The following is a 13567-nucleotide window of genomic DNA, read 5'->3' as shown; positions in this document are numbered from 1 at the left end:
GTCTGCCCCTGGCCATCGCTTCCCACACACTCGGGGAGGTGTAGGCAGGTGAGATGATTACATTCAGCAGCAGCTCTCATCCACAACTTCCTCACACTGTCCACCCTGTCTTGGCTGCTTAGCCTGGCAGCTCCTACATACAGCTGTGCGGCCGGCTCTCCCTTGCCTTCAGGGTCAGCAGCTTAACTCTTTCTCTGTCTGGGCAGGTGCCGAGTCTAGCTGTGTCCTGGCTCCCCTCTGTACATTTTGGCAGATGGACAGCTTTGGTTCTCTCTCTTTCTCCGGGTACCAGCATGCCTGTACAATGTCAGCAGGGCGATTATACCATTTACAGACAATAGTCGTTTAGAGCCAAGCATGGTATTCCCATGCTATGGCTACATGGCTGTGATAACCGGTGGAGGTCTATGCTTGTGCTACAAACTCGCTGAGTCACGCAGGATGTTAAGTACCCTACCTCAGCCTATCCTAGATCCAAGCACAGCCATGTGCCTTACACCAAGTCATTACTATATTGAAAATGTCTGCAAAGGATAAGTCTGAGGTGCCAGGGGAGGGGATAGCCAAGAAGACATTGTCTGATCTTAGAGGTCAGAGTGGGCTTCCCTGAGAATGCAGCATATGATCTGGGATTTAAAGGAGGGCAGGAAGGACGCGGCAGGTGCAGAGCAGGTGGGATGCAGGGCAGATGCTTCTGCTGATCTCCAGGTGAGGGACAGCCCATGGGATGATGTGAGCCAGGAAGACATGTCGGGCTTTGCGTGGCACCCTGCAAGAAGTCAACTGTCTTTGAGTGTAGAAAGCAGGGGGTGGGAGTGCTGTGCACCTGGGGAGGCCGGAAAGCAGAGTGAGCCATGCTAGAGTAGGTGGGAAGTCTCAGGACACTAGAAAGTATTTTTTCACAAAGATGGACTATAGGAGGGCACGTGCACAGAGCTAAAAGTGGTGGCTAGAGTCACAGGAGTGAATGACGGTACCAAGAGGGTTCGTTATGGCCATTGGTGTGGATTGTGATGGAGCCTCGGAGAGTGTGCCCGGGAAAGAGAGAGCCAGATGGAGAAAAATCATTGTCAGGGAGAGAGAAGCTTTTTTCCAGAGACAATTATGAATTCCATGCCAAGTAGAAGAAATGTCTCATAGAAAGTTGTAGTTTTGGCTGGATGTGGTGGCTCACGCCTGTAATCTCAGCACTGTAGGAGGCCAAGGCAGGTAGATCACCTGCGGTCAGAAGTTCGAGACCAACCTGGACAAATGGTGAAACCTCATCTCTCCTAAAAATAGAAAAATTAGCCAGGGTTGTTGACGCGTGCCTATAATGCCAGCTACGCAGCAATCTGAGGCAGGAGAATGGCTTGAACCTGGTGGGGGGAGGTTGAAGTGAGCTGAGATCATGCCACTTCACTCCAGACTGGGTGAAAAGGTAAAACTCCATCTGAGAAAGACAGAAAGAAAAGAGGGAAAGAGAGATAGAGAGATAAAGAGGAGAAGAGGAGAGGAAAGGGAAAGAAAGAAAGAGGGAGGGTGTAGAAAGCAGGGGATGGGGGAGGGAAGAAAGAAAGGTAGTTTGTCATTAAAGAACTGTTGAATGAAGGGTTTTGTGTGGTACACTTTTAAATATATCACGTGGGTGTATTATTTTGTTTTGTTTCATTGTTGTTGGCTGTCTTTCCCCTGATAGTATATTTGTGTGCATAAAACTTTCGGATTAAACTTTTAAAACTTTGATAACTATGTAAATATGTGTATGTGTATGTGTATGTGTACATATATATTTCTGTCTGGGTATAATTTTCTGTATTTGTATATGTGTACACACACACACTCACATAGAGCCTCTTCATCGTTTTTCATATTCTTGCAAGGTAAGACCTACTTTTTATTTCATTGTCACTTTTCCTAAACCCCCAAATAAGAGTTAGAAGAGTCGTATAAACTCAAAACATGTTCATGAGAGAGCGGATTTCACTTGCAATGTGAATAGCAGCCAATTCAAAACATAGTGTGTCAGGAACTCTCTGTTTGATCAGATTGTTCTACTTAATTTTCACAAACAGAGATAATGAAACACCACAGTACAAATCATTTCTATTGCATGTCCACAAATGTAAAAAAAAAAAAAAGCACATTTTTTATATGACTTTCTCCCCAAATTGACATGCAGCTGGTCTCTTCCAAGTAATAGGTTTATTACATTTCTTAGTCCCCCCAGTGAGGGGAGATCATTTAAAGTCTCTCTCAATAGCAGTAATGCTTTCTGGCTTCTGAGTCATCATGGTTAAAGAGATTTAACTACAGAGGAACCCCCAGATATTTCGCTGATGACTTTCTAAAGACATAAGAAATCTGGCTTGAGTAAGAGAAGTACTCAAACAAAGCAATATCAAAACCCATTAGCATTTCCAAATGCATTTTAGAAAATTATCCCCATAAATTGACTCTACATTTTTCAAGTCACATAAGCAAAGTGCATGAGTCACAGATACAGAGTGTGGTAAAATGTTAGAACCATGTGTCATATCCCCTCTGAGAAAAGTGAGGTTGGGGGAGCTACATGGAAAGATGAGTAGGAGTATGTTATAAATAGAGCCCTGAAGTGTATGGTACAATTGTTTGGAGCAAGTGCGACAGACTGACCTGTTCTATTTAAGCTCAAAGGAGGTCATCGTAACTGTGAGGATCCCATGAGCCCTCCATTTATTTTTACTCTTAGCAGAAGCAAGACCCAGTTGAATCCTTTGAAAGAAATGAATTTGGCAATGCTTTAAATTGCTTAATTTGGCATTCTTCGGGGAAAAAGTGAGAACAACCAGTTCCTTTTGCCATTTCTAAAGGAGCTGTTCAGCATTCACACGGAATGGCTTTGCGGGTCTCCTGACCTAGATTGAGATGCTCCAGAAACAGAGCATGTCGAAGTTCCCTTCAGACCCTTTCTCAGCCTGTTACTCTGTGTTATTCTTTTCCTCAGTGCTCAACCCCCTTCTTTTGTAAGACCCAATATCCCTGACCTGGCAAGCTCCCCTTGGTTCCACCAGGCATGTGCCCTGTTCCTAAGACGTCAGGAGAGAAAAGTGTCAGTGTGTGGTGAACTAATGCACGAAGGCACGAGTTGGTCCTTACCATTATTTCCCCTATTTTTTTTTCCTCTCTCTCTCTCTCTCTCTCTCTCTCTCTCTCTCTCTCTCTCTCTCTCTCTCTCTCTTTTTCTTAGTGCAATGGTGTGATCTTGGCTCACTGCATCCTCTGCCTCCTGAGTTCAAACGATTCTCCTGCCTCAGCCTCCCAAGGAGCTGGCTGGGTGCCCACCACCATGCCCAGCTATTTTTTTTGTGTGTGTGTATTTTTAATAGAGCCAGGGTTTCACCATGTTGGCCAGGCTGATCTCAAACTCCTGACCTCAGGTGAACCACCCGCCTTGGCTTCCCAAAGTGCTGGGATTACAGGAGTGACCACTGCGTCCGGCCCACCATTCTCTTTTAAAGGTTTCTGCTTTGAATCTTGTGTTCCCTGTTCATGCCAGTTTTCCACCATTGGCCACATAATCTCTCCCTTTCATTTTCCAAACTATCTGTTTATTAGAAAAGCAAATCCAGCAGACTTAAAAGAAGCATGGCTATCAATGGTGGGAACTTCCAGGAAACCTCACTCCAACAGCGGTAGACCTTCCGTCGCGGGCCATTATTGAGGGGGTTTAAACTGCATAGATTCGCTAAGATTATGGATAGATAAGAATGCTGTCACATTCTAGTATATTTCTTTTTCTGCCTTTTTCTTCAGGATCGTTCTAGAATGAAAAATGGGATATAGGGATTAAAAGGCTGTATTTCTGGTTTGTTTTAAGCCACTTTACGGAGGAGGTATGGTTGACATATAAAAGCTATACATATTTAATGTATGCATCAAGAGATTTGCTTGCTTTCTATTGTAGCCATAACAAATTCACACAAACACAATGGATTAAACCAACACATGTTTATTATCCTCAATAAACAGATTAGAAATCTGCCCTCTAAAATCAAGCTGGGCTGCGTTCCTGTCTGGAGACTGTGGGAAAAGCCGTTTCTTTGCCATTTCCAATTCTAAAGACATCAGCCGCTTTCTTGTCAGGCAGGAGGGTGGAGCCCTCAATGCATCACTCTGATCTTTGTCCACGGGCTTCTCTTCCTGGGACCCTCTGGTCCCGCCTCTCTCTTCCACTTGAAGGATCTTCTTCTTTACATTGGGCCCACTCAGTAATCCAGTCAAATCTCCCCATCCCAAACCCAGTACGTGCATTGTTCTGCAAAATACTCACGAGCCAGTTCAGGTGACACATTAACTGTTTCTGGGGAGAAGGACCTCAGGCTTTGGGCATCTGTCTGTAAGGGGTATGATGAAAGCCATTCAGTTGAATTATTTTCCTCTAAAATCTTAACTGAAACATCAAATTGTTAGGAAGTTCACACTTTCACCTACTAATTTGTATAGTAATCATTTTTCTTTAAATCACGTGCTTTGGAATGAAGAAAGAGTTGTGTTTATAGCAACAACTTTGGGTCAAATGAGAGCTCTAAGATTAGCTCCCAGCCCTGTAGGCAGCACCAGAATAACACACAGTTCTAAGGCCAGGTTTCATGTAGAACAACCCCCTTTTCCAAATAAACGACAAAAGCAAGAAGTGAGGATTTGTCTAACTGGCAAGGCCAAATCAAGCACAACCCCCCTTCCCAAACAGGCAATGAAAGGTCTTAAGCATGTGTTTAACTCAAAGGTCAGATCAGGAAATTTGTGTATAAAAATCGACTTTGGGGTACAATTCATTTGAATGGCTTCATCATGGAAAATCAATTGTGTAACTGATAAAAAGCCCTCACTCTTTCTTCTCTATAAAAGGAATCTGTGTAGGGTTGGGGGTGATGGCTCATACCTGTAATCCCAGCACTTTGGGAGGCTGAGGCGGGGGGATAACCTGAGGTCAGGAGTTTGAGACCAGCCCGGCCAACATGGAGAAAACCCATCTCTACTAAATATACAAAAATTAGCCCAGTGTGGTGGTGTGTGCCTGTAATCCCAGCTACTCGGGAGGCTGAGGCAAGAGAATGACTTGAACCCGGAAGGTGAAGGTTGCAGTGAGCTGAGATTGTGCCACTGCACTCCAGCCTGTGCTACAGACAGAAACTGTGTCTCAAAAAAATAAAATGAATTTCTGTGAAACTTACGCATTTTTTGAAACTTTAATTACACTAGGCTGCTATGCACTATCTAATTATCTTCCAGCTCAGTGTTTTTACAAATTGCCTCCTATATGCTAAGCAGGGGTCAGCAAACTATTACCTGCAGACCAAATCTGGCCCATCAGCTAAGAATGGCTTTGACATTGTTAAGTGAATGAAAACAAAAAAATCAAAAAGTCAATATTATGTGACACAGGAAGATTACATAAAATTAAAATCTCAGTGTCCATAAAGTGTTATTAGAGCACAACTACCATTCACTTGCCAAATACACCTGCACAGTTGAACAGTTTCCGGCAAAGGCCGTGTGATCCATGATGCCTGAAATACGTTCATGCCCCTGGTCCTTTACAGAAATATTCTGTTGACTGACACGAAACTAACATTGCTGTGAGTAGGTATTTGGAAATACAGACGAGGGTAAAGAGGGGATTTGGGTGTAGGTGATGGTAGAGAGGGGATTTGTTTGTGATCATTATTAATGTTGGTATGCAAATAAAGTGCAATTCCAGGCCGGCACAGTGGTTAGCACCTGTAATCCCAGCACTTTAAGAGGCAAAAGTGAGAGAATTTCTTGAGGCCATGAGTTCGAGACCAGCCTGGACAATATAGTTAGATCCCCAGTCTCTACAAAAAAAATTAAAAGATTAAAAAAACATCCAGGCATGGTATGCACATATGGCCCCAGCTACTTCAGAAGCGGGGGTGAGAGGATGGCTCGAGCCTCGGAGGTGGAGACTGCTGTGAGCTATGATTGTGCCACTGCACTCCAGCCTGGGAGAAAAAGCAAGACGCTGTCTTCAGAAAAAAAGAATCCACCTGGTTTTTGCAGTCAGAACCATGAATAAATAATGTAATTGAGAAAATATCTATATTTAAAGCAACAAGAAGACAAGCGATGGTTGCAGTTGTGAAAAGTTCAGCAAATACGTGCATCTTCCTATGTTCACTGATCTTTTGTACGGGGTCTTATGTCACCGTATTGAATAAAAATGAACAGCGCATTGAATAAATACAGTGCAGTACTGTGAGCGCTTTGGGTACCACCAACTGTGTATATTTTGTACATTAGGATAGTATCTGATGTGGAAAGGGCAGGCTTGCTTCGGTGCTGAATTTCAGTGTATATCTATGTGTTTTTGGTTTTTAAATTTTGTGTGTCTGCATCTAACATTGTTAGTATGTGTATATATGTCTGCATTTAACACTTTTGTATGTGTGTATATGTGTATATAAAAATAAGTATTATGATTTTTTAATATACAAAGAAAACAATGATTTTTTAAAAAGTATTTCTAAGCCCAATGAGTATATGTGAGCCGGATAGACTGTGGGGTTTTTGAATCTAGTGTTTTAGACCTTCCCAGTATTAGGCAAATAAGTATGTGGCCTATAGAATTTGTAACATAATCTCACCAGAAAAAAAAAAAAAACAACAAGGTGATTAAATGTGTCTTTGTGTCAGCTGTGTCCAGCTGTCACCAGCTAGTACTACATAAATCCAAGCAAATAGGCAAATCTGAGCAGTGTACTTTTCTTAAAGAAGCTTATTTCAAACAGTGACATAAACACTGTTGCAACTGGTTACAGTCAAGGTTTGGCTTTTAACTTAAAGTGGATACTGGATAATTTTAAATCTGAGAATTGGAATAGAGCACCCCTGACATCAGAAAGCTTGACTGTGTATTTCATCTGGTGCTGCTTCCTCCAGGTAATAGAATAAGTAGGGAAATGCTCTCTACACAGGTGACCCTTTGTAGCAAATCCTCTGCATAGAAATGAGAGCCCCAGCTTTACCAAGCAGCTGTGGTGCTCACAGGCAGGCCCACACACAGCACCACAGTTCTTCAGGTTCCTGCTAAAAGCAATTTGGTTACAGCCCTACAGATCCTCTATGCTGATAAGCATCATTTTGAAAATAGATTTGGTCACCAAGATGACAAATAATTCTTCAGTGCATAACCCCTCGTAGAGCCCGTGGAGAATGTGCTTGAGGTACATCCACATGTGCATCTATATTATCTCTTTCAATTCCTGGATGTAGGTATTTTCATGCCCAGTTTATACACTGGGAAACTGAGGTTCATAAACATGACCCCCCCGTGGTACCTCACCTAACACAGAGTCAAGCCAGCACACAGTCCCGTGTCAGAAGCATCCTAATCCAGTGATGCTCATGCCACTGAAAAACTATACACATGCCTTGTACCTCTAATGGGCAAGAGCTTTAATATATTAGGGTGCTTGTATTCCTTAGTAAGCACACAAGGTTTTCAATAGTAAGAAATAAAACACATGATTGTTTCTGACAACTAAACTACACGTTATAAAGTGAACTGGATGCTTTAAACAGCTTAACCAGAAATTGATTGCATCTTATTTGTAAAAGATTAATGGACTACTTTCCTAAAACATAATCTTATTCCATTTCAAATCTCTTGCGCAGTTCTTGTCATCAATCTCATAAATGGCCCTCTTCTTTACTTGGGTAGAAAAGGCCAGTCTCTGAGTCCTACAGATGAGATGCTGGGAATACAGCATGCTACCAAGCATGAGAAACAGTTTGTTGGAGTCTACTTCAGGTTAAATAGAATTTCTAAGTCTTGTGGCCAGGTACAGTGGCTCACACTTGTAATCCTAGTGCTTTGTGGGGGCCGAGGTGGGTGGATTACCTGAGCTCAGGAGTTCGAGACCAGGCTAGCCAACATGGCAAAACCCTGTCTCTACTAAAAATACAAAAATTAGTTGGGCATGCTTGTAATCCCAGCTACTCAGGAGGTTGAGGCACGAGAATCACTTGAACTCAGGAGGCGGAAGTTGCAGTGAGCCGAGATTGCACCACTGCACTCCAGCTTGGGAACACAGCAAGACTCCATCTCAAAAAAAAAAAAAAAGAAAGAAAAAATAAATTATTAAGTCTTCAAATAAGGAAAGGCAGAATTTTATCATTTGCCTATTTCTTCTTTTATCTGATTCATTGTGATTAACGTCCTGATGAAAAGAACTAAGAGATCAGAAGAAGAGCTTCTCCTGCATTCACCATTAATAAAGGAGGATCAAAGTATCAAATATTTTTGAAAACATTCATTCCACAAGGGATTTAGCATTTACATTTGGGCAAAGATAGATTTATCTTGATCATTTTAAGGTTCAAAGCCAATTAATACATGGCCTCTGTTTAAGCGTCTCCAGATGAAGGGTTTAAGTAACTGGATTGTAGAGTGGGTTTGATATAGGACATTTGCTCTGTTGGTTTACAAGGGAGATTTTTTTCCTCTTTCTCTTCTCTAGGCTAACCGGCATGAACCTTCCCTCTCCAGTTATTAGTAGCAAGAATTGGCTACGACTCCACTTCACCTCCGACAGCAACCACCGACGCAAAGGGTTCAACGCTCAGTTCCAAGGTAAGAATGCTCCGTCTTATTATTAAAGAAAAAACAGGAGCAACGTTTATTCTGATCCTTTCTAATAGTGACATTCTAGGAGTGAGAGGGATAAATAGCTTGAAAATGGCTCCTAATTCCTTTATTCACAGTTCTGTTTGGAAATCATGTAGTCAACAAGCGGCAACTTGTTAGTGAAGCTCTATCGTGCCACAATACACAGGATACGTATAGTTTCTTGTTACATTGCAGCGGTTGCTAAGTTTTAATCATGGCTGTTCATTATTATTGGTTTTGACTATTATGTACCTAAGCTGAGCAGTCTGGCTCTTGTATTTATCTGCATGCTAAGAGTGCTGTAGCATATAGGTTGCATGAAAATGCACAAAAAGCATTGAAATATCACTTTTAATCCTGAAGGGTCTTCACAACGCAGATGCCGAAGTCAGTAATTTGCACAAAGTGAACCTTGAAGATTCTGCATTGCTTGCAACCCAGCAAAACGTGGAGTCTCTAATCGTTAGGAGGGAGTTGGTTAGAGAAATGTTCTTTTTCCCTCCGGTTTCTAAGGTTTATACCTAGATCATATTGCATCATTTACTGTATGTTTTTAATAATGAGTAATCCTTATTAATACAGAAAAAAAACTATTCAATTTATTAAACAGTGCACTGAAAACCATTCCGCTTGCATTTCCAAATTAAAATAATATGAGTGCACTTGCAAATAGTAGACCTTCCCAATCAAACTGCCTAAGCTTTCCCCACGTTGTGAATATGAGAATGTTGGCCCCATTAAGGCAGCATTGCCTGAACACCTGCTACGTGCAAGAGAAGACACCAGGCCCTCAGAGCCAGAGAAATTACGGCATCCTCCATGCTCCAGGAACTAGTAGGTCAGAGAGACAGTTTGCACTTTGTAAGGAACTCCCATGAAACTCAGAATGCAAAAGGAACTCATTATAGCTCCTGCTGGAGATTTAAATAATTTTTCCACAAGTAAACTGGTTTAAATATCTCTTATCTTACACATTTTAAAATCGATCATGCTTTCATTGTTTCCTTTTGGATGACCAGTAGAAAAATAAGGGTAATTTGCAGAGAACGAAATACAGAGGGTGCTGAGCACACATTAAACGAGCAGCTTTTATTTACCACACAGTCCCTGGAACACGTGACATAAGCAGAATTTGCCTGCTTCAGAATCCAGGGACGAATTTGTTTCACCAAAATATGGATTTTTTTGGTGGGAGTTAGGAGGTGAGGACAGAGTCTTGCTTTCTTGCCCAGCCTGGAGTGGAGTGGCGTGATCTTGGCTCACTGCAACCTCTGCATCCTGGGCTCAAGTGATTCTCCTGTCTTAGCCTGCCGAGTAGCTGGGTTACAAGTGCCCACCACCACACCTGGCTGATGTTGTATTGTTAGTAGAGGCATGGTTTCTCTGTGTTAGCCAGGCTGATCTTGATCTGACCTCAGGTGATCTGCCCACCTCAGCCTCCCAAAGTGCTGGGATTGCAGGCATGAGCTACCACACCTGGCCCCAAAATACATTTTAGACCTCATCAGGAACACGGTCCATCTCCTCATGCCAGAAGGTTCTCAGTTTGATCTCCTCTGGTTGCAAATAAGCTGCCCTGAAATCTGTTTGGAGTGAAAGCAATGCCCTTTCACCTCACCTGGGGCCCGGGCACGACCTACCCTCCTTTTCCATCCCTGCTTGTATTTGCCTTTATCTTGTTACTGCCTTACACTCTGGCTGCAGTCAGAACCAACTAAGTGTGGGATGGACATATTGGTGGTGGGAGGTGGGGGTCACACTGAGACTGGGTGGGTGTGAATGAGGAAGACTCCAGGTGATCTGGTAGGGAAATTCTATCTGCGTTTTCTCTGCACTAATCCACATCTATGGATATATCGGTCCCGTCCCTGATTTAATGTAAGCATAAGTCAATATTTACAATGCCATTGGACTGATTATATAGTTAGGTTGATTTATAGATTTGATGCTAAAATGTTAACTGATCTTTTCCTAGAGCTCTCAATAATTGAACAGCATTGAACTAAAGAAAAATTTCTAAGTATTTGTTTCTCAGACCTGATCAGTGAACTTGGCATTTATATATTTAATTGAAAGAAAGGTAAAAAATGGAGTATCAAATCTGAAGCTGCTCCAAGATGGTAGATATAAGAAACTTACTGCTTGGCAGAAAATAGCCATCACTTTGATGTATCAGACATTGATTTTTAAAAGTTAAAAAATATACAAAATCAATGATGTTATATTATAGAGATTATATAAATTATATAATTAAACAATACAATTAAATTATAGAATTAAACTGTGTAGATTATACACACTTTATTCTTTTACATAAGTATAAATTATAAACCTTAGATATAGTATAATATATGCTTAATTATATATTTAAGTATAAACATTTACACTTAAATTATAAAGCATATATAATTACATATAGTTAAATTTATTGTAATATATATTTTTATAACAATGTATAAAGAAATATATATAGAGAGATGTATATGTGTGTACATATGTGTATGTACACATATTTTAATCTTATTTATAAGAAGAGAGGAGTCAAAAATGTTGGAGTTAATTGTAAAATGGTTAAAGGTATGACGGTTATCAGGAGAAGTAAGCCTGGCTTCACAGAATGTATAGGAAACATTTCAAGGCCGACTTTGAAGTTCAGCTCTAAGACAGCATGGTACACTGAAGTTACATGTTTTCCATTAGCACATAGGCCTCATTTAACAGGGGACTTCATGCTTAAGACCACATTTCGGCAGACCGCCTGTGGAAGGTTAGGTTCAGGACTAGACGCCACCCTAGAAGAAGAAGAACCAGAGAACTGCCAGGAAGATGGCGAGACACAGCAGAAGGAGGATGTGAAGAGACAGAGAGGGCTCGAGGTGCATGTTGGGCAGAAAGGAGCCACGTTTATTTTTCTGGCTCCAGAGAACAGAACTGTCACAAAGGAATGGGAGGTTCAGGGTGGTTTCTGTTGCCCATTCTAGAACAAACCTAAGACAGAGCAACTGCTTAGGATGAGATGGCCCCTCTCAGCGTCCCTGCCAGCCATCCAATGGCCCATCCTTCCACAAGGGCCTGTCCTGATGTTTTGCAAGTAAGATCCTCAAGGCCGTGCCTTCTGAGGGCAAATGGAAGCCCTCCTGTCATGCAGGGAAAATATTTTGTTCAGCTGAGTCTTCCCTCTTGCCTGTGCCGGGACTGAATACCAGGAAGCCCAAATTGTACCATATTTTTGATGTCAACTAAACACATTGAAAAAGGAAAACCTGGTATTATTTGTGCCAACAGAATTGCAAAACAAAGCATAGTCGATTGTTATTCAACCCTAATGATAGTAGTGAAAACTTACATAAACGTTGTTATGTTATTTTCTCATCTTTCCAAATGCTCTGTCGAACAACCTGAATCATATATACATGATATATATAAGATATAAATATGTACATACATATATATGTAATACATATACACATATATATTATGGAGAAGAAGAAGAATTTTTTTTTTTTTTTTGAGATGGAGTTTCGCTGTTGTTACCCAGGCTGGAGTACAATGGTGCGATCTCGGCTCACCGCAACCTCTGTCTCCTGGGTTCAGGCAATTCTCCTGCCTTAGCCTCCTGAGTAGCTGGGATTATAAGCACGTGCCACTGTGCCCAGCTAATTTTTTGTATTTTTAGTAGAAACGGGGTTTCACCATGTTGACCAGGATGGTCTCGATCTGTTGACCTCGTGATTCACCCGCATTTTTAAAAAGAACATACATTTTTATGCTTAGGGTACATTTTATGTCATTTTAACATCATCGTAGTCACCTGTACCATTTAGGGTCATTTGTGAGAATACAAACATTCTGCTAGTGATACTCGGATTGCTATGACTGCATATTATCTGGAATTCCTGGGAAACCCTTCGCGGTTCCTAAGCTATGGCTCAGCCCTCTGGTGGTCTCTTACTCTAAGAAACTGCTTTGTTTTCTAGAGTATGAGGCTTGGATAGAATTGTGTAACTTCTCAAAAACAAATAATAAATTTTTTTTTTAACTTGGTGCTTTTCTTGGTCAAATAAATGACAGCCAACATAAAATATTCTTTCCACTCTCCCCTTATGTGTTTAACTTTCATCTCCCAATTCTTTCTTCTCTGAGCCTCACACTCTCTGCTGTGACTTACACCTTGTAATCATGTGACCAAGTCGCGCCAGAAGCGGTAGGAGGGTTGGTTGATTGACAAGTAAAACTCTTCTACAGTTGCTACTCTTAAAATCTGTTCACTTTTAAAATAGCATTGTGGGCCGGGCGCGGTGGCTCAAGCCTGTAATCCCAGCACTTTGGGAGGCCGAGGCGGGTGGATCACGAGGTCAAGAGATCGAGACCATCCTGGTCAACATGGTGAAACCCCGTCTCTACTAAAAATACTAAAAAATCAGCTGGGCATGGTGGCGCGTGCCTGTAATCCCAGCTACTCGGGAGGCTGAGGCAGGAGAATTGCCTGAACCCAGGAGGCGGAGGTTGCGGTGAGCCAAGATCGCGCCATTGCACTCCAGCCTGGGTAACAAGAGCGAAACTCTGTCTCAAACAAAAAAATAAAAAAAATAAAAAATAAATAAAATAGCATTGTGAACTAAAGAAGTGGAAAATGCAGACAAAGTCCACGATATATATGCAATGTCTTCTGTATCTGCTGGGCTGCGGTTGAATGATAGATTTATACAGGACACATTATTTCTTTAAATCAGCTGAAAATTGAGCCCATTCTTTATATGTTGCCTCCATCATTAATTATAATTAAATAAGTGCCTTGTTAGCACAATCCATCATCTAGACATTTTCAACGTCTACAAGATACATTTTTTGAAAATATATTAATCTTGAACCATGAGGGCCCCCTTGCTGCTAAATAGCCATCTAAGCGCTGGGCTC

The 13567-nt window shown here is 41.6% G+C and overlaps 1 protein-coding gene across 3 annotated transcripts in view; it reads left to right on the top strand.

Annotated features, from left to right (window-relative positions):
• The window catches only part of CSMD1 (CUB and Sushi multiple domains 1), a 2142320-nt gene that overhangs the window by 1295406 nt on the left and 833347 nt on the right, over window positions 1-13567 (top strand). For all 3 annotated transcript variants that reach the window (XM_035269622.3, XM_017963591.4, XM_008979004.5), the window contains exon 6: window positions 8502-8614. In XM_035269622.3, the coding sequence (XP_035125513.3) occupies window positions 8502-8614 (113 nt within the window). The remainder of the gene's footprint in view (window positions 1-8501; window positions 8615-13567) is intronic.

The sequence above is a fragment of the Callithrix jacchus genome, chromosome 13, assembly GCF_049354715.1.
Source record: "Callithrix jacchus isolate 240 chromosome 13, calJac240_pri, whole genome shotgun sequence".
Taxonomy (NCBI): domain Eukaryota; kingdom Metazoa; phylum Chordata; class Mammalia; order Primates; family Cebidae; genus Callithrix; species Callithrix jacchus.
Note: the sequence above shows the minus strand (reverse complement) of the source record. Positions and strands in the feature narration are given on the sequence as shown.